The 22388-nt window shown below is 43.0% G+C and overlaps 1 protein-coding gene across 1 annotated transcript in view; it reads right to left on the reverse strand.

Moving 5' to 3' along the window:
* Positions 1 to 22036, reverse strand: part of LOC126278746 (cytochrome P450 4c3-like) — a 121557-nt gene extending 99521 nt beyond the window's left edge. Inside the window, exons 1-2 of the mRNA XM_049979023.1 lie at positions 21825 to 22036; positions 1270 to 1486 (exon numbers count right to left, since the gene is read on the reverse strand). Coding sequence (XP_049834980.1) covers positions 1270 to 1486; positions 21825 to 22036 — 429 coding nt within the window. The remainder of the gene's footprint in view (positions 1 to 1269; positions 1487 to 21824) is intronic.
* Positions 22037 to 22388: the final 352 nt, after the last annotated feature.

A 22388-nucleotide genomic window follows, 5' to 3' on the forward strand; every position in this document is an offset into this window, starting at 1 on the left:
ATCGCAGAGGTTTTTTTCCCTTGGCTCTTGCCTTGGCACTTTTTTCCTCTGCCCTTAAACCGACACCCTTCGTCAGATTTCGAGCAATCTATCTCCAGATGAGCGAGTATTAATGGTTAATCTTAACCAGACGTACGCAAACATCGAAGTACCCACATCCTGTGACACCTCACTTTAGTGAATACTAACCATTATGCAGAGATGGCAGTAGACCTTTTGTGTTGGCCATCATGCCGGTGTGGGCGTCGAGGGGCTTCACCTCTAATTTTTTTTTTGTTAAAAAAAAGCTTCCTCCTTGGAGTTGTGCCTCGAGAATGGCAGGGTGTGCTCCTGTCGAAATATCGGCGGTGGTCGACGACGTCACCCGGCAGCAAACCGGGGAGTTATCTGAATATTTATATGTGCTTTACTAGGCCAGTGTACGAATTTTACAGTGTCTCCGTATTTCGATAGAATGTTCCTTTGGACATGCACGCACGTCCGAAGGAACATTGCATCGAACTACAGACACTGTCCTACTGTCGAATCAGGGTAGTCTCAATAGCAAAACAATGTCTCTCCCTGTACGGGAATCACCCGGTTTCTATGTGAACACTATAGTACGGTGAAGTTCGGATCGGTTCTGGAGGGACGTTAGGATGGCCGTGATGGTTAAGGAGACGCTCACGTAAAGCGGGAAATCTAAAGGGAAAAAAAGCACTATGGCAGTTTGCTTCCTGATGCGTACAGGAGAGGTTATTAGTGGTACGTAGCAGCAATACTGATACTCTGATCTGTAGTTTAAAATTAAGGCAAAAATTTGTAGTGCATCAGAAGGGACAAAGTATCAACGAATTGTTCGACCAGTGCCATTAAATGTTCCATGTAAATCATCGAAAGCAGTAGCAACTTCAAACTGTTGTTGACCGCAGCTGAGGGTGCAACTGTATGAACGCGCCTTTCATAAACTAGTGAATGCATACTTCATTTTACTCAATACTGAATATGTACTCTTACTGAGTCTGATAATCATCTGATATTTCGTCCAGACTGGCTTCAGCTTACGGAATAATTTGAAGTAGCCAACTGAACCAGCAGCTACGACCACAATAAGCAAACAGCTGTATCAACACGCGCATCTCCATGCTGGCGAGGAGAGGACATTCAGTGTGACAAGACACAGGTGCCCTAAAGCCGCTGTACTTCCCGACCAAGTAATCACGGGTGAGAAGACTGAGTATTGCTATATTTGTTTTTGGATAAAAGAATGCTTCGCCGAATCTGACTTACTTCTGTATGAAAGGCTGGTTCGATTTTCTTTCTGTGCCTCTTCCACTTGTCGCCGTTGATGCAGAGCAGCCCGTCTCCCATGAACGTGCGCAAGAACTGTGCGGCGTGCGGATCGCGTACTTGCGGCTTGCTGGTCACCTGCACCTTCTGCACGTCTTCCGGCTGTGTCAGCACGATCACCAGCTTCGGGCCCAAGTACAACCTGCAACATGGTGTTCTGCAAATAAGGGATCAAAGAGAATTAGCAAACTGTAATGCATCGTTGTCGACGATACCCAGCAGGCACAAATAACGACTTGGAAATGTTAGTTACCACTTGTAACCTGATTGCTACTGTTCCTGTAACCTGCAGATTTGCACAGAATAACAGAAGACTAATAGACAACATATCTGTACGTGAACACTTCATAAATGATGTAAATAATTTACGTAAAAAGGAAACCGCTGGACCAGTTAAATTGTTTTTCACGCAAAGCATGTCGCAGGTGTAGAATGTATATCCATTTTCAGGAGGAAATTAGATCCGTGTTCTAGTTGCAGGTATTATGCGTCCTTCATATGGAAAATTTGATATACACGCAGAAAACTACACACTTCGTTTCTTAACGTAACCACGCCCGGGTATCCAGTTTCGATTCCCCGCGGGGTCAGGGATTTTCTCTGCCTCGTGATAACTGGGTATTGTGTGATGTCCTTAGGTTAGTTAGGTTTAGGTAGTTCTAAGTTATCGGAGACTGACGACCATAGATATTAAGTCCCATGGCGCTCAGAGCCAATTGAACCATTTTTTTCTTAACGTAAGATCATAACATAGTTCAAAGAGTACGCGACAGATTTGTTTCCCAGAGAGTTTGGGTACAGTCACAGGTGTTCTGTTTTTGTGGATATTCTTATTCTTTCGTTTCACCCTCTTTGGGGTACGCTGGATCAATCATTTCTTTTTGCGTTGTTCTTTTCTTAGAGCCCAGTATTTCAACATTCTTTCTGATCTTCTTTTCCTCTCTTCTTCCGAGATGATGGGTTTGGACTTTTGTGTAAATTTGTCTTGCAGCCTTATGTTTTCATCTTTAGTAATTAATTTAGCTGTTCGATCAATAAGTGAAGTTTCTGAATTCTTTAATTCTACTAAGTCTTTCTCACTCTCTTTAAACCAGTTGGGTTTCGTTTTTCGGTCACGGAAAAAGTCAAAGATTTGTTTAGTTAATCTGTTGGAATTCATTCTGAGAAGATGACCATAAACATTTATTCACCATTTTCGCATAGTATCTGAAAGTTTTTCAATTTTCTTGTAGAGAGTTTCATTTCTGATGCATATAATCTTATTGTCTTGAAATTTTGGCCCTATGATTTTTCTTAAAATTTTTCTTTCCATTAGCTCAAGTTTCTCACATTGGCCTTTGAAATTCGTGTTTAGTGTTTCTGCTGATGCACACAGTTCTTCTGGCTTAATCACTGCCTTGTAATGTGTAGTTTAGGACCCCATGAGAGGTATTTTTAGTTTTATGTATTTTTTGTTAGTTGGAAGGCCAATTCAAGTTTATTTTATCTGGATTCCACTGCTTTGCTTTCCCCAGCATTCCAACTAATCGATTCTTCGAGATATTTGAATTTTTTTACTATTTCAATCTTTTGTCCTTGATCTTTGAGGCCTTTACATGAGTGCTTGATGTTTATCAATGTCTTAGTTTTTTCAAAGGAGATGTGAACACCTATTTTAGGTGCTTGTTTCTTTAGTTCAAGGATTTGCTCCTGTGTTTATTCCATTGTTTCAGCAAGCAAGGCCATATCATCTGTGGATATCATTTGTGGATATTATTGTTCTTCTTCTTCTTCTTATTATTATTATTAGTAGTAGTAGTATTGGTGGTGGTGGTGTTAGTAACTGTTATGTAATATTTTCAGTATGGGTCGTTTCTGGTCGGATGTAAGAGAGCGCCTTAAAACGCTTATCTCGTCAGGCTACTATAAATAAATAAATAAGTTACATTTTGCTTTGCATTCTGCTTCTGTACTGCGTTGTGACAGACGGTGGGAGGAATGTATAGGAGAATGAAGATATTTATGGACTCACCGTTGTTATTATACGCTAGGGAAACATTCGAAGAAATTAGTCGATACGTTATGTAGCTTCTCACTGAAATTTTTTTCTACCGAGTCCTTTTGGTGTACAAAAGTTTCTGTCCTCCATTTATCCATTGCATGTGACAATCAGGTTGGTATACCGCCGCTGTCCGGGCGTCTCCAAACACGTCTTCAGCCTGGAATTTCGAATGCCTTCAGTGACTACTTCCTGTTAGAACAGAACCTCGACCATCAGGGAAGACCTATCCGGAGACGCCCGAGGCATCAGTGGGATACCGACATGTCTGGCACCCGCCTTGGTCCGGCGGAGGTCCAAGTCCTCCCTCGGGCATGGGTGTGTGTGTTTGTTCTCATGATAATTTAGATTAAGTAGTGTGTAAGCTTAGGGACTGATGACCTTAGCAGTTAAGTCCCATAAGATTTCATACACATTTGAACTTTTTTTTTTCACCCGCCTTACGCGTGCCCGACAACCAGGAGTGATGGCCTTGGGCGCCATTTCTTTTCGTACAAGGAACCCTTTGATCGTCATCTGCGGCACATTTACAACACAGTGGTACGTCGAGGATATTTTAGGCCCCGTTTTGTTTCCCTCCGTGGTAAGCCATCCTAGCCTTATATTTCAGCAAGATAACGCCAGCCCGCTCATGGCAAGGGTTTCTACTCCATGTCTTCGTGCTTGCCAAAACTACCTTGGCCAGGAAGGTCTCCGGATCTCTCCCCAGTTGAGAGTGTTTGGAGCATTAGGTTCAGGACCATTCAACCTTCACTCGATTTTCGAGGCCTAATGCGCCAATTGCACGGAATTTAGTAAGATCTCCGTCAGGAGAACATCAAGACACTCCATTAACAAGTGGCAAACCGAATAACTACCTTCACAAGGGCCAGAGTTTGCGCAATGCGTCACTGTCTTGCTCAATTTGTGAAACTTTTTCTCCTGATTGAATCATCGAAATATTCTGAAATTTTAATCATCTGTTTGTCTCTACAAGTACACCACATCTACCGATTTCCGTCCCATTCGGATAAATCGCTCGTGGTGGATCCTTTTTTCTTATTTTGTCTCAGACTGGACTGTGCAAATCATTCGCTAGACGTGAATAGCCCCTTTCATAATTTCTCCGTCGCATGAGGACCGTTGTGGTGGGATGCTAATTTCGTTTCCACAGTCGTTGGGAGGGAAATCCTGCGCGGCATCCGTTTGTGCATTGTGGAAACTTTGATCTGTGTATTACCGTGTTTTAACTGTTTGCACTTCTTTATTTTCTGAGGCAGAAGTTGGGGAAAACTGCAACACTTGTCTAACGGAGGGTGGGACACCGTCTAAAAATCACCCCTCTACCTGGCCGATGAACCACACCAAAGTTTGTTAATCGATTCGAACCTGGCTCACCTCGCCTGCTCGCTAGCCGGAGGGCTGAGCATCAGGCTATACAAGGAGGTCAACCAAGATAAACGACTAGCAGTAGCTAACAACTTGCTGAAAAGACTCGTTTCACTTGGTAATTGCTTTCATTTGTTTTCTAAATTGGACAGTTAATTTCTGAGATGCCTAAGGCAGATAATGAATGAGTATTGCAATTTTTGTGATCTTTTTTCTTCTTGAAACAGATATGAAGGGATAGTGTGACATTACTATACAATTAAGTTCAGCACTCCGTCTTCAGACCACAAGTGGCCTACCAGGACCATCCGACCGCCGTGTCATCGTCAGAGGAGGATGCGGATAGGAGGGGCGTGGGGTCAGCACACCGCTCTCCCCGTCGTTATGATGGTATTCTTGACCGAAGCCGCTACTATTCGGTCGAGTAGCTCCTCAACTGGCATCACGAGGCTGAATGCACCCCGAAAATTTGCAACAGCGTATGGCGGCTAGATGGTCACCCATCCAAGTGCCGGCCACGCCCGAAAGCGCTTCATTCGGTGATCTCACGGGAACCGGTGATTCCACTGCGGCAAGGCCGTTGCCCAATAGACATGGTATACCTCAAAACATCGTGTCAGGCCACATTCTGCGCGGCGTAGAGCAGCAGCTGGACGTGGCACGGACTCAACAAGTCGATGGAAGTCCTCTGGGGAAATACTGAGTCATGCTGCCTCTACAGCCGTCTATAATTGCGAAACTGTTCCCAGATTTTGTGTACAAACTGACCTCTCGATTACGGTCCATAAATCTCAAATGGAGCGATCCGAGCGGCCAGATCATTCACTAGAATTCTCTAGAATGTTTTCAAACGAACTGTGAACAACTGTTACCTGGTGCCATGTTTGGGAACACTAAATACAATAATAGCTCAACCATTTCCAGTCAACTGTCGGTTCATTTGGACCAGAGGACCCAGTCCATTTAATCTAAAAATATATCACACCATTAAGGAGCCATCACCAGGTTGCACAGTCCCTTGTTGACAACATGGGTTCATGGCTTCAGGGTTCTGCGCCACACACTAGCAATACTATTAACTCTTACCAACTGAAATCGGGACTCATCCGACCAGGTTGCAGTTACCATTGGCATAGGGTCCAAGTGATATTGTCACCACATCAGAAGAGGCACTGCAGGCGACATAGTGATGTTAGCAAAGTCTCTGATCTCGGTCGTTTGCTAAGACAGTACATTAACGCCACTTTTCGCGGCACTGTCCTAAACAACCCTTCCGTTATACATCCCACATTGATTTCTGCGGTTATTTCACGTAGTGTTGCATATCTGTTATCAAGGACGTCTCTACGCAAACGCCGCTGCTATCGGTGTCTGATGTTTAGGAAGAGAGTTTTTTGAAATTGCTCATCGATTTTTTCCCCGAAACCTCTTTAATGCTAAGGAATGCGGCATTAATACACTTCTCACGCAAAACCCTGTACGAAGTGTACTTTGACTACCAATGACTCTGCACCATAGACAACTGGCTTTAACCCAGAGAAACTTGGCTGTTGGGCGGTATGCGAAGTAGAGTGACTGCTTGTGGTTTCATCCTACAGTGGACGACACCGTAGCAGAAGTTGGATATAACTTCAGCAAAATGGCTAATGGAAAATGACCACCAGCATACGAGGGTCACTCCAAAAGAAAGGCACACTATTTTTTGTAAAAATACACTTTTTATTCTGCATGTGTGAAAGTTTCACAGCGTGTAGATACATCCTTCCCGATTATTTTAAAACTTAGTTCAACCTGTTCCCGTGACTGGCGCCGTCACAGCATGGCTTCAAGATGGCTGCTACACTTGACATTCGTCAGAAGCAACGTGCTGTCATAGAATTGAAAATGAAACAGTGGGAAATATCCACAAGAGGGTGAAAAAGGTGTATGGAGATGCTGCTGTTGATCGAGTACAGTTAGTCGGTGGGCAAGCAGGTTACTGATCAAAGCGGGCATGGCAATATTGAGGATTGTCCTCCCAATGTGCAGAGAGTTAACGAATTGGTGACTGCTGACAGACGCATCACAGTGAACGAATTGTCACCCTACGTTGGGATAGGGGAAGAAAGTGTTTGCAGAATACTGAAATTGTTCGCATTAAAAAAGGTTTGTGCCAGGTGGGTTCCCAGGATGTAGACAGTGGCTCACAAAGAAACAAGAAAAACGGTATGCAGCGATCTTTTGGAACAGTACGAGATAAGTGGAGATGATTTTCTTGGAAGAATTGTGACAGGTGTTAAAACATGGCTCCATCATTTTTCACCAGAGAGGAAGAGGCAATCAATGGAGTCGCATCATGCAAATTCACCCAAGAAAAAAAATTCAAAACCGCAGCTATTGCTGGAAAAGTTATGGCTATGGTGTTTTTCGATTCCGAAGGACTCTTGCTTGTGGACATCATGCCAAGTGGAACTACCATAAATTCTGATACATGTGACGACACTAAAGAAACTTCAAGCTCGACTGAGTCGTGTTCGACCACATCGGCAAAAGTAGGATGTTTTGCTCTTGCACGACAATGCATGACCACATGTCAGTCAAAAAACCATGGAAGCGATCACAAAACTCGGATAGACAACACTGAAACACCCGCCTTACAGTCCTGACCTGGCTCCATGTGACTATCATCTCTTTGGGAAACTGAAAGACTCTCTTCGTGGAACAAGTTTTGAAGATGATGACTCCCTTGTGCACACTGCCAAACAGTGGCTCCAACAGGTTGGTCCATAATTTTACTGCGAGGGTATACAGGCGCGGGTACCAAGGTTGCGTAAGGCAGTTGAGAGGGATGGAAATTATGTGGAGAAATGAAAATATTGTTCCTAAAGTCTGTATCTACACACTGTAAAACTTTGAAACATGTAGAATAAAAGATGGATTAAAAAAAAATTGTGTGCGTTTCTTTTGGAGTAACCCTCGTAGTATGGTCTCAATGGTGCTCCGTTAGAGATGGTGTTGAATGGTATGCACTCAGTAGTTCCACGTGACTGTCGAGTGTTCCTGAAGACTTTGGACAAAGTTATCTGGATTAAAGACTTATTATCAGAATATGGCGTGCATAATATTGCGGGCAGTGGTTACCTCTCATTTTTCGCACCCCAGTGGAGAATGTTTATTGCTAGTTATGAACCAGTGACTGGAGAGTTAAATTCAAAGACGTTGGAAAACGAAGAAAGACGATTAGGGTTTAAAGTCTAGTCTACTAAAGCTGTTGGCAAAATCATGATATGACTGTCATTTCGAGATTTCCCAGATGACATCAATGTGCAGAATGGACCGTGGTAGTAAACAATGAGAGAAAGACAATGTGTTTTTATGTCGAAATATATATCTTGAAGCTAATAAACAAAAAAATGAACCATGTTGTTGATGTCGAAAAATGAAATGTAATGCTTTGTTACAATAAAATTTATATCTAGAATATTTCAGAGTTTTTTTCGTTCCTTCTGTAATACACATTTTATTATGGAGCAGTTCTGCTAGATGCAGCAGTCAGTATGTGGACACAAACGGATGAGGAGCTGCCTTGAAATACAAAATTATCTCACTCCGTTGTTGGCGAGCCTTGTAACTACGCTCTTTGACTTCAGAAGCAGATGCAATGTAATTTACATTAAATGTTAACAATGTTACAATGTGTGCCCACTTCGTATAATAAGACTATTCATTCAGGAGAAAAGTGCAATATTTGACTCAAACACCTATCATGTTAGGAATATAGTTATACACTCAGTAATCTGGGAGAAACAAATAAATAAATAACAATTCAGTTGTAAAGTCAACTGTATCATTCGGCGCAAAAAAAGAAAACATCGTACCATTGTTTAACAACTGTAAGTTCTCTGCACTCAGGTCCGAAACTCTCTATGGGGGACACATCTGTTCAACTTGTAGCTGCACTTGTATCGACTGTCAATAAGTATAGATACTTTCCTAGCCTTGATTACCGGAAACTTTTGATTTATATGCGGCATCAAACGTCTGGGAGGTGCTTCACGTATATGGCAGCTCTGCCAATGCTGTTGAGTTTACGTAAGGAACGACTCCTATATTAAAATACAAATTTTATTCTCTCACAGTAATGTTAGTATGCAACTGCATTTAAAATAAATTAAAAGTGCGTAAACTCAGATTTCGTCATCATCCTCCGACCAGCAAGAAATCAAGCTCCGAGAATGTAGAATAATGGTGATAACGCAACTGCTAGCTTGAGCATATCATGACTCTATCTACGTGTGTGTGTCCTAACAGGTCGGATCCTGCAAAGAAAGTACGACGATGCAGTGATTCAAAAGCAACCATCCTGCATATATTTTGTGTACATAGTTCCGCGTAGTCAGCGAGTACACAACTTTCCCACTAGAGCGCGCCCCTCTAAGCAGAACAGCTCAGGCGCAGCCCTCGTCCGTCTCCGCACTACGAGATGGCGCTGTCTTAGAGACAGACCAAATTCTGCTTCCGCTGATCCGCGTATTAATATGTAACGCAGCCAATGAGATCGCTGCCTTTTCTTCTCGCGGATCACACTCGCGCAGTGATACATGAAAGCACGAGGTATTATAACGAGTGTACAGACCTCCGATTAGTCAGTCTGCATTATTCTGCATTAGTCTGCATTTGTCTGTACCAATCTATTGACAAGTTTCAGTCTGCGCCTAATAAGATTATCATATTCCTGTACATAACCATGAAGATAAATGTATAGACACTTTAAGTATCAGAGATATGTGAGAATAAGATTAACGTACCAAAACCAAAGGAACTTCAGATTGTCAATTGTAAACAGCATCCAGAATCAAGTTACGTGTATCTATGCTTTTTATTATTTTAATAAAGGTGTGTGAAAATTAATCAAGTTCTGTTTAATTTTGGTCATCGTCAATCTGCTACTCTAAGTGTGCAAGTGGCATTTCTATCGTCTGACCTAAGGGCAGGAGATAAACACGCCACGATAAGACCACGAGACATACTGCTGACACTCGCCTACTTCGCTAGAGCGACAAGTCAAATAATCTGATGGTGTGTGTACCGAAGGTCTTACAGTATGCACACCACAATATGCGTAATTTCGGGAACTCGAATCACGCCAACAGCGTTCTCCTTTCCGTGCATCCCTTAACACTGCAAACAGCCATGGTTTGCTTTGGTTAGTAGGAAGCTCAACTGCGCGGTCATCAGCGCCCATACAAAGTCCCAATTTTTTTAGACAGTCTAATTTTTTCACGATCCAATCTAGCCACTGTCACGAATGATGATGATGAAATGATGAGGACATCACAAACACCCACTTTCCGGGCAGAGAAAATCCCCAACGCGGCCAGAAATCGAACCCGGGACTCCGTGATCCAGAAGCAGCAACGCTAGCCACTAGACCACGAGCCGCGGACGACAAACGGTCTTGTTTCCGGCATTTTATGGACCAGTACTCCAACGAACAGTTTACACCCATTGTGGATTTAAATTCTCCAACCAGCAATTTGACAACTATAAAGAAAGTATGTTATTTTACCTCTTTTCTCCTGCACGAGGCTGTTGTTACAAAAAAAATTACAGCATCCGCTTGGGTGTACGCTAGTACAATAGTGGAAACCAGTATAAAGTAATGGATATTTGTAGGAAAATTAACATTCTCGGCTGCAATAGTTGTGCACAGTGTATATGCACTAGCATGAGATCCAGTTTACTAAGGATTTGATATCTGTACAACAGTATGTACTTACAAATCGCCAAGAAGTTGAAGCGTTCAAGTTAGTGATTGATTCGTTACACTGGGCGCACGATATGAACAGAGCGTAAACTATGGGCTACGTAGAAGGTTACTTGAGACATCGAAACGATTCCTTTTGGGCTAAGCAAAGGCCAAAAACCGTTATTCTTCTCGGCTTGTTGCTGATTTACAATTGTCAGTATATTCCAGACGTGTACGACAAATTAAGTCAAATGACAAACATCTTGAATTCAACAAACGACTGCAAGAATCTCACAGCCAAACACAAACGGGCTATACTGGAATTTGCTGGGGATAAACTGATCTTCAGTGATGAGTGAAGATCGGTCAGATGGATTTCAGTACTATTGGCATGTTCTGAGAACAGAGCAGCAGGTAAGAATGAGCAGAAATTTTCGTAATGGAAGCGTTATGATTTGGAGAGCCTTCTACGCTAAAACTATTCACGTACTCCTTGGCTGAACATGAGGAGGGACTCTAACATATACGGTAGGATACTAGAGACAAAACTGATGGGAATACATGAGGAACTAGGGAACAAAAGTCTAATGTCTCAATGAAAAAATGCATCTGTGCATGTTTCTGCTACAACCAAACGGTGGTTTGAAGATATCGACGTCTTACTAACGCCTGCCAGTGGCGCAGATGTGAACTGCATGAAAAACCTTTGGCGAATTCTTGCAATCCAATAGAAGCAAGTTTGAGGTCGTATGTAAGCTGAAACTGTGATATGAGAAGGCGACAATATCACTGCAAGAACTACAGAACCTTACAAAGGCAATGTCGAAGAAAATTTACGGTTAATTAGGAAGAACGGAGGTTGGACAAAGTAATAACAACGCAGCAACGCAACAGAACGGTGAATGCCTTTATACCAGTATTTACTCGGGAAATGCAAATGCCTTATTTTATTACTCGTATTATAAATGAAATTATTATTTATGTCTTATATTCATCTACTACTTTCTTAATAAATTCGACACATTATGATACAGAGATCATATTATTACTTTCCTTGGAGGAGGAGATCAGTGTATAACGTCCCGTTAGCCACGCGGTCATTAGAGATAGAGCACAAGCTCGGATTAGGGAAGGATAGTGAAGGAAACCGACCGTGCCTTTTCAAAGGAACCATCCCGGCATTTGCCTGATACGATTTAGGAAAATCGCGGAAAACTTAAATCAGTATGGTCGAATACGGGTTTGAACCGTCATCCTTCCGAATGTGAGTTCAGTGTGCTAACCACTGCGCCACCTCGCTCGGTTTACGTTCACATTCTTGCACAATTTCTGCGTAGAGCTTTAGTTAACAATTTTTACAAACGAATTACTTTTAAAAGCTGCTTTTCATTTGTGTTAAACTCTTGAAAAATGGATGTTTTGTTGTCATCGTAGATATGGAGTACATGCTGTAGTTGGAAATCGAATCTTAGGATCCGAAATACATCAACCACATGCCACAAGATGTGATACAACAGCGTCTCAAATTCCTGGTTAAATATTTAATGCTGTACACAGGCAGATAGCAGTTTGTGTTTTTTTAAGACCTACGAAATAACATGGCTTGACAATACTGTGGTGAAAAATATGTACCTCTGGCTGCTTTAATATACAACTTACGTAGTGGCGTATGTGTTAGTTTACACACGACATCCGATTCGACCAGTAGATCAAATGTACGTTCTGACAAGATATGGCTTGCTAAGGTGCTGACAATACTTCGATCTTTCGTTTCGTATTCATAAGAAATTCACCGAGATTAGGAGCTTATTATTCCAGGAGACAAACTGCAGAATACCACACACAGATTGGCATTTTTTACCGTATGCAAAAAGGCTCTCCACTGGAACGCTCCCACTGCCAACATCGTATAGCCTGGCAAACATGTCTATTATTTACGGCTGCTATGACTGGTAAAAGGACAACCTCCCCATTGGTTTCTCTTTGCTAGTGTTGCTAACAAGGACAAAGCCTGGTAAGGCGAACGCAAAAAAATAGCCGCACATCTCAAGAGAAAAAACATGTATCAAAATTATTGTACTGCACTTTGTGAGTGTATCGAAGGCTTTTACAGTTTTAAGATCCTATTTTCTTTTCGAGTAAACTGGTAGGTATCCATTTGCTTGCTGAACCGTTACTTCTCTGCGAAGGATTAGGTGTACAACAACATCTAGCCCTCCACATTTTTTTTTACATGCGACTAACTATGCTTTTTTTAGCAGATGCAGACGTGACTGGAGCTTTATAAAACAGATTTCGTTTTCTGCGTGTCCTTTAATGTGCAGTAAAAAATCTGGATTCCGATCAGTACTCCAACTTACGGTTACTTGTATTTATTATGTTGGTGAAATCAACACCTTCCCAGCGATTTTCGTTGTCAGTACTAAAAAGAGGATTGCAAAGAATAGCTGTATATCCTCAGAGACAAGAGTGTGTTTCCTGCAAAGATACAGATATCCAAAGGTGTCAATATGTTGATCAGACTTAACACATTACCTACCAACAGATTATAAACCTATCACATGATGACACTTTTCGATGTGTTAGACTAGTGTTCCTAGGCTAGAACAGATAACATTGTATGTGCTACAGTTCCACCACGTTATATCAGTACGCATTCGTAAAATCACACATGATTACCATCATGTTCAATCACCTCTATAATTATTTATCACCTGCGTAATGCGTTTCACTTTTTCGTGGCGTGTTATGTGTAAAAAATGCAGGATCTGTCCATTAGCCCGAGATACTTACTAGGTAGGGTAAATAAATGTGAAGTGTAATTATCACGAGAAAATATGATGATTTTCTGAGTTTTAATTTAAAATTTAATAGACACAATCCTATTGTTCTCATTAGTGCCGGAAAGTGTTCTGATTTCAAGACATTTTACAGGTTGCTAACGAGAAACGAATTATCTAGTCTCACCTGTGTGCTTTAATAGTTAGCTTTTTGAATCTCTGTGCGTTAAGCTAATCTATTAGAAACAGTTCTTGCGTTTACGTCAGTGTCTACAGTAGAGTTCTGCAGTTGGTATCGATGGTTCTTTGTTTGTCTGTGTAGTGCACTTTTACACAGTTTATAGTATTGATACGGTCTGTGGCTGCTGTGAGCTGAGTTGGCGATATTTCGCTCTCAGCTCTAGGCTGTGTGTAAGTAGCCTGTCTGTATGTTGACAGCGCTATAGACTGCGTTAATATCGCTGACATCGCTCTGTGCCCTCAGCAAGAGATTCTGTGGTTAGACGGACTAGTTGTCAGCGAGTGGATAGATGTCTATGAAAATTTTTTTCTTAGTGGAGATTCTACACTGTAGGATATGCAGTGTAAAGTGAGATCAAATTTCTTATAAGAAAAGATGAAAGGGAAGGTATGATAATGGATGTATAGTTGATAATGTTTTGTAGTGGAATTACTGATAACTATATAATTTATGGAACTGGATGTCACATGAGTAAGGTAAAATTTTCTTTATACATTGTTTGCTCATCAACAAAATCTTTCTTTTGCTAACCATATGCCACCTAGTAGTTAGAGTCTATAGTACTTAGAACCTTTTTATTTAGCTGACTGTAATTACTGTTTGCTGTAATTGTTGTAATTCGTGTTATGAAGATTTTCTGTGAGGTGTGTGACTTATAAAAACTGGGGTTCCCACTATCGGTAATCGTGACTGAATTGAGTTTAGGCAATTAACAGAGTTGGTGGTAGTTTCATATTTCTTTAATTTCATATTTTTTGGGTCTGTATCATTGTTAGGATTTCTTGCAATTCAGGGCCATTCTTCTGAGTTAATGATTGGAAGTCATGTTGTCAATGTATAGCAGTCGGATTGCGTTGGGCTTGTATATTGTGGATAAGAAATGAAAAGGTTAAGTTTGAGTTGTCTTTGTTAGGGAAAATTCTGTAGATCGGTGTTTAAATATAAAAATAAGTAAAGAGATAGAGTGAGTTTTTCAGTCTAGAGCGAAGTGTGCAGTGATATGAAACTTCTTGGAAGACTAAAACTGTGTACCAGACCGAGACTCGAACTCGGGACCTTCGCGTGTAGCAGGCACATGCTCTACCAACTGAGCTACCCAAGCACGACTCACTAACTTTCCTCACAGCTTCAATTCTGGGAGCTTCTGTGAAGTTTGGAAGGTAGGAGACGAGATACTGGCAGAATTGAAGCTGTAAGGATTGGTAGTGAGTCGTGCTTGGGTAGCTCAGTTGGTAGAGCACTTGCCTGCGAAAGACAAAGGTCCTGATTTCGAGTCTCGGTCCGGCACAGAGTTTTAATCTGCCACGAAGTTTCAAATAAAGAGACAGTTTAATGTGTTGGCTTCGATTGCACAGCTTGAAGGTGCAATGAATAGGTATCAATGTTGTGGGCCGGCCGTGGGGAATCAACAGACGTCTACGCCCCCCATGACCGTTGATCGGCACTCGCCGGTGGCCAGCACAGTAACTGCTCACCCGTGGTCTAGTAGGAGATTGCCTCGTGGCATGGCAGGTTGCAAAAGATTTCCCATGGGCCCGAATGTAAGGCAGCCTAGGTCAGTCTGACAAACAGGCTCCAGATGTTGTCTGTGGATGACACTGTCCCTCTCCTGGATGCAGTCACTTGCCCTTCTTCAGGGGAAGCCCCTCAGCCTGCAACATCCGGGAGTCACTGAGGGTGGGAATATTGGCAGTTGGGACCTCCAATGTTAGGCGCATTGTGGGGCGCCTTAGGAGTATGGCTGCCTAGGAGGGGAAGGAAGACAGTGTGCAATCAATGTGCATACTTAGTAGAGTCATTCCAGGAGTAAAACGGGTCCTTCCGGATGCCATGAAGAGTACAGGCTGCAGCCAACTGTAGGTGACGGCTAACGTGTGTCGCTTTGAAATGGAAGAGATTCTCTATGTTTTCAAGCGGTTATCTGAAGGGGTAAAGGCTGCTAGTCTTGCTCCCGAGATGGATCTTACCAGTTGCAGAATAGTCGATAGGACCGATAGTGGAACTTTGGTACAGAGCAGAGTGTAGGATCTGGATCAGAGGCTCACACGCTTCTGAGACCATGTAGGCTGAAGATTCTTCGACTAGGGCCGTACGATGGTGGATTTCCGGGTTCCGCAAAATAGGTCAGGAGTTCGTGACACGCAGGAGGCGGCTACACATGTAGTGGGGCCTATGTGGCGTGGACTGGGCGGTATTTCAGGTTGGAGGGTCTCTAGGAAACATAAAAAGGGCTTCAGTGTCAAAGGGTGCAGGTTGAACACGGTGACAGGTCATCCTCATCACTGCTAAAAGGAAATCTTAAGCTTCGGTTACACGATAAATCAATCTATTCTGAAGGCTGTAAATTCAACGAAATCCTATAAATTACAGTTACAAAGTACTTAAATTGGAAGGAACACATGGAAAATGTTGTGGGTAAGGAGAACCAAAGACTGCGTTTTATTGGCAGGCCACTTTTTTGGAGTACTGCTGCGTGACGTGGGATCCATACCAGATAGGATTAACGGAGTACATCGAGAAAGTTCGAATAAGGGCAGCGCGTTTGAATTGACGAGAAATATGGGAGAGAGTGTTGCGGACATGATACAGGATCTGGGGTGAAAGTCATTAAAATAAAGGCCTTTCTCGTTGCGGCGGGTTCTTCTCACGAGCCGCGCGGGATTAGCCGAGCGGTCAGGGGCCCTGCAGTCATGGACTGTGCAGCCAGTCACAGCGGAGGTTCGAATTCTCCCTCGGGCATCGGTTTGTGTGTTTGTCCTCAGCATAGTTTAGGTTAAGTAGTGTGTCAGCTTAGGGGCTGATGACCTTAGCAGTTAAGTCCCATAAGATTTCACACACATTTAAACATTTTTTTCTTCTCACGAAATTTCGATCAACAACTTTCTCTTCCGAATGCGAAAATATATTTTGACGCCGATATACCTAGGGAGAAGAGATCATCATAATAAAATAAGGGAAATCAGAGCTCACAGGTGAAGATATAAGTGTGTGTTCCTTCCGCGCGATCTTCGAAAATGGAATAATGGAGAATTATTGTGAAAGTGGTTCAATGAATCCTCTGCCAGGTACTGAAGTGTAATTTGCAGGAAAGCCTTATAGACGGAGATATACTGGGGGTTACAAAAAGGTACGGCCAAACATTCAGGAAACATTCTTCACACACAAATAAAGAAAAGATGTTATGTGGACACGTGTCCGAAAACGATTAATTTCCATGTTAGAGCTCATTTTAGTTTCGTGAGTATGTACAGTACTTCCTCAATTCACCGCCAGCTGGCCCAATTGAAGGAAGGTAATGTTGACATGCGACTCATTGCTCTACAGTACTAGCATCAAGCACATCAGTACGTAGCATCAACAGGTTAGTGTTCATCACGAACGTGGTTTTGTAGTCAGTGCAATGCTTACAAATGCGGAGTTGTCAGATGTCCATTTGATGTATGGATAAGCACGGGGCAATAGCCGTGGCGCGGTACGTTTGTATCGAGACAGATTTCCAGAACGAAGGTGTCCCGACAGGAAGACGTTCGAAGCAATTGATCGGCGTCTTAGGGAGCACGAAACATTCCAGCCTATGACTCGCGACTGGGGAAGACCTAGAACGACGAGGACACCTACAATGGACGAGGCAATTCTTCGTGCGGTTGACGATAACCCTAATGTCAGCGTCAGAGAAGTTGCTGCTGTACAAGTTAACGTTGACCACGTCACTGTATGCAGAGTGCTACGGGAGAACCAGTTGTTCCCGTACTATGTACAGCGTGTGCAAGCACTATCAGCAGCTGATTGGCCTCCACGGGTACACTTCTGCGAATTAATTTCCTGTAACGAAGTGTTTGAAGTCACGCTGGTACATTCTGTTGCTGTGTGTTTCCATTCCATGATTAATGTGATTTGAAGAGAAGTAATAAAATGAGCTCTAACATGGAAAGTAAGAGTTTGCAGACACATGTCCACATAACATATTTTCTTTCTTTGTGTGTGGAATGTTTCCTGAAAGTTTGGCCGTACCTTTTTGTAACACCCTGTATATGTAGCCTGCTTTTTCTGTGAACGTGGTAAATGAGTCCAGTGTGTACACATACAACAATCACACTGAAATGCAAGCTAATCCTGCATACATGGTACAGATTGTAGATGATTTATTTGAGTTGTGGTGCAGTGTTATCACAATACTACGAACTATTGTTTCGTACTTTGAATGCGTTTCTAATGTTTCTGATTCAAGGCACAGATTACGTTTTCATATGATATGTACTTTTACTTTATGTGATTTGAGTATCAGTAAATTTGAATGAGAACACACTGCGTCGAGACACTTTTGGCCATACGAGCTGCGTGAAACTCCTCGTCAAGACTAGCGCCATCTCTGTATGCCTACAGCACAGCTGATGAACCAAGGGCGTAGCGCCTCGTGAAACGCATGACATCTCTTTTTGTTAGCTTACAGGTATACGTTGAGATGTGGTTCTGACACTTATATGTGTGCATGGTATTCCACATTATATTATTTCTTATCCATACGAGTATCTCAACTGGTAGTTTTGGCAGGCGAGGTGAGTATGATATCAACAATGTGAGTCCCATCCATTTCTTAGGGGTGTTTTGTGACAAGATGAATCAGACTGTAGTAACATGGAACTCCTATGAAAGTTTTCTTCATTTATCGCTTTACTGTGCGGGATTGTAGAACATGGTGGTGACTGTTGTTATGGATAACGCAGCAACTGTTTGTCGAGTAGTAAAAGTTTGTCTCTCATTATTGAGGAGGCAGTGCTCCTAATTGTGTTATCCTAACGCTGCTAATTCAACCCTTTTTTTACACTTGCATTTTTGTATATTCCACCACTATCTTCAGGAACTCGGGTGGGAGTCTCTAGGGGAAAGGAGGAAATTTAGAGAACCAGCATTTGAGGCTGACTGCAGTACAATTTTACTGCCGCCAACTTACATTTCACGGGAAGACCACAAATATAAGATAAGAGAGATTAGGGCTAGTACAGGGGCATATAGGCAGTCATTTTTCCCTCGTTCTGTTTGGGAGGGGAACAGGGAGAGAAGATGCTAGGTGTGGTACGAGGTACCCTCCGCCACGCACCGTGTGGTGGATTGCGGAGTATATATGTAGATGTAGATGTAGATGTAGATGTAAGGAATGAGGAGATCCTACGCAGAATCCGCATGGAAAACACTGACAGAAAGAAAGTAGAGTATGATGGGAAATGTGTTAAGGACATCAGGGAATAATTTCCATGGTAATAGAGGGAGTTGGTGAAGGGAAAAAGCTATAAAGGAAGACAGAGATTGGAATTGATCCAACAAATAATTGATGACATAGAGTGAAATTGTTACTCTGAGATGAAGAGGTTGGCACAGTAAAGGAATTCGTTGCGGGCCGCATCAAACCAGTCGCGATATTGATGGTTAAAAAAAAAAAAGTATGTAGCACTTCAAAAATGGTTCAAATGGCTCTGAGCAGTATGGGACTTAACATCTGTGGTCATCAGTCCCCTAGAACGTAGAACTACTTAAACCTAACTAACCTAAGGACATCACACGCATCCATGCCCGAGGCAGGATTCGAACCTGCGACCGTAGAGGTCACGCGGTTCAGGACTGAAGCGCCTAGTACCGCAGGGCCACACCGGCCGGCTATGTAGCACTAATTATGTAAAATTTTCTTGGTATGTTAGAGATTTCACTTACCATTTAAGTCTTACACCCTTTATTTCACACAGTTATTGGTGGAAAGACTATAATACATTCAAGAGTTGCGTCACAATATTATAAGCAGTGAGCACACTGGTTGTAGCTTTCTTGCCTCCCCCCCCCCCCCCTTTTCCCTTTTTTTTCCCGCAACACTATTTTCTCACAAGAACCGACTTCTATGTTAGACATATTTCATTTCAAATGCAAGCAACAGAAAACCTCTGATGATGAGTAAACCCTGCACCAAACGCGCAGCAAAGTGTCAAATTAAAAAGTTAAGAAATAGTGTTATTGGTATCTGAACAAACATAACAATCACGATACCCACTCTTAGTGACTATGAGCACAGTCAGTCAGCTTGAAGAAACAGGGAAAACATGTCAACTGCATTCTGATGAATCCTGAGTACTGTCGTGAACCCATGTCCACTTTCTAAACGACCGAGCGAGGTGGCACAGTGGTTAGAGCACTGGATTCCCATTTTGGAGGACGACGGTTCAATCCCGCGTCCGGCTAACCTGATTTAGTTTTTCGCATTTATTATTTATTTACATGTCAAGTTCCGTAGGACCAAATTGAGGAGAAAATCTCCAAGGTCATGGAATCTGTCAGTACATGAATTTACAACATAAATGTAATAACAGATAAAAATAAATTTTCATGAACCTGAAAGAAAGTCAGTCCATAAGTTTAAGCAAACGCTATCAGCATTACAATGAGAATCAACTTAATTTTTCAAGGAACTCCTCGACAGAGTAGAAGGAGTGACCCATGAGGAAACTCTTCAGTTTCGATTTGAAAGCGCGTGGATTACTGCTAAGATACTTGAAATCGCGTGGTAGCTCGTTGAAAATGGATGCAGCAGTATAATGCACACCTTTTTGCACAAGAGTTAAGGAAGTCCGATCCAATTGGAGGTTTGATTTCTGCCTAGTATTAACCGAGTGAAAGCTGCTTATTGTTGGAGATAAACTACTATTGGTAACAAGCAACGACAATAATGAATATACATATTGAGAGGCCAATGTCAAAATACCCAGACTCGTGAACAGAGGTCGACAAGAGGTTTGTGAACTCACACCACTTATTGCTCGAATCGCCCGTTTCTGAGTCAAACATATTCTTCTAGAATGGGAAGAGTTACCCCAAAACATAATACCATACGACATAAGTGAATGAAAATATGCAAAGTAGACTAATTTACGTGTCGAAGTATCACTCACTTTCGATACCGTTCGAATAGTGAAAATGGCAGTGTTAAGTCTTTGAACAAGACCCTGAACGTGGGCTTTCCACGACAGCTTACTATCTATCTGAACACCTAGCAATTTGAACTGTTCAGGTTCACTAATCACATGCCCGTTCTGTGAGTTTAAAACGTCGGGTTTTGTTGAATTGTGTGTTAGAAACTGTAAAAACTGAGTCTTTCTGTGATTTAATGTTACTTTATTTTCTACAAGCCATGAACTAAGGTCGTGTACTGCACTACTTGAAACCGAGTCAATGTTGCATACAACACCCTTTACCACCAAGCTAGTGTCATCACCAAACAGAAATATATTAGAGTTACCCATAATACTAGAGGGCATATCATTTATGTAAATAAGGAACAGGAGCGGCCCCAACACTGATCCCTGGGACACCCCCCACTTGACAGTACCCCACTCAGATCTCACATCACACCCGTTATCAACCTTTTGCTGCCTGTTGCTAAAGTAAGAGGTGAACCAATTGCGAGCTACTCCCCTTATTCCGTAATGATCCAACTTCTGGAGCAATATTGTGAGATCAACGCAGTCAAATGCCTTTTTTATACCGATCGAGAGGGCGCAGTGGTTAGCACATTGGACTCGCATGCGGGAGGACGACGGTTCAATGCCGCGTCCGGCCATCCTGATTTACGTTTTTCCGTGTTTTCCCTAAATCGCTTCAGGCAAATGCCGGGATGGTTCCTTAGAAAGGGCACGGCCGATTTCCCTCCCCATCCTTCCCTAATCCGAGCTTGTGCTCCGTCTCTAATGACCTCGTTGTCGACGAGACGTTAAACAGTAACCCCCCTCCCTCAAATGCCTTTGTTAAATCAAAAAACACGCCAAGCGTTCGAAACTTTTTGTTTAGCCCATCCAGTACCTCACAGAGAAAAGAGAATATAGCATTTTCCATGATTTCCCTAAATCGCTCCAGGCAAATGCCGGGATGGTTGAAAGTGCACGGCGCCGGCCGCGGTGGTCTCGCGGTTCTAGGCGCGCAGTCCGGAACCGTGCGACTGCTACGGTCGCAGGTTCGAATCCTGCCTCGGGCATGGATGTGTGTGACGTCCGTAGGTTAGTTAGGTTTAAGTAGTTCTAAGTTCTAGGGGACTAATGACCACAGCAGTTGAGTCCCATAGTGCTCAGAGCCATTTGATCCATTTGAAAGTGCACGGCCGAATTCCTTCCGCATCCTTCCCTAATCCGACAAGACCGATGACCTCGCTGTTTAGTCTCTTCCCCAACAACAACGCAATGCAACTTTCTAAACGCTTAACGGAATCTGCAGGAACAGACCTTACAACGCCGCAATGCTGGCGGTCTTTTGCTAATACAGCAGTGGTTCACAGCAGTGCCCCAGTGTTCAAGGCCCCCGACTCACCTGAAGATGTCTCCGTAGCGACTGTGCAGCTCCGTGAGGCGGTCCACCAGTACGGGCATCTTGCGGAAGCTGAGCGCGTTTCCCAGCAGCGGCAGTGTCGGGGGTCCTGGGATCGACGTCCGGCGGCGGGTGGCCCACAGCCAGGCTGCGACTGCCAACAGCCCAGCAGACAGCGAGACCAGCAGCACACAGGCGGCGAACACAGCACCCATGGTTCAGCGCGGAAGAGAGCTGCGCCACAACTCTCTCCTCTATTTATACGCCTCCCCCTACCGCTCAATTTGAACTGTCCTTGCAGAGCGTCTCCGGCCGCTGATTGCATACAAGTGCAAAACCGGTTGCTACTAAATTACATCACTTGCATCTCAGGGCGTTTTCAGCCAGTTAAGGGCGGGAAAAACTTCGTACGAAAGCGGACTAACTCCTAAACGGAGAAGAAACTCGGATAACTTAACCGGTAATTTCTGGTCGGTTAGCGAACTTAACCGGGCAATGACTTTTCACTATAACAGGAATAGTGATAGACGCAGACAGGTATGACGATATTTTGGCTCAAGTGTTCGT

This window comes from Schistocerca gregaria, chromosome 6 (assembly GCF_023897955.1).
Source record: "Schistocerca gregaria isolate iqSchGreg1 chromosome 6, iqSchGreg1.2, whole genome shotgun sequence".
NCBI lineage: Eukaryota > Metazoa > Arthropoda > Insecta > Orthoptera > Acrididae > Schistocerca > Schistocerca gregaria.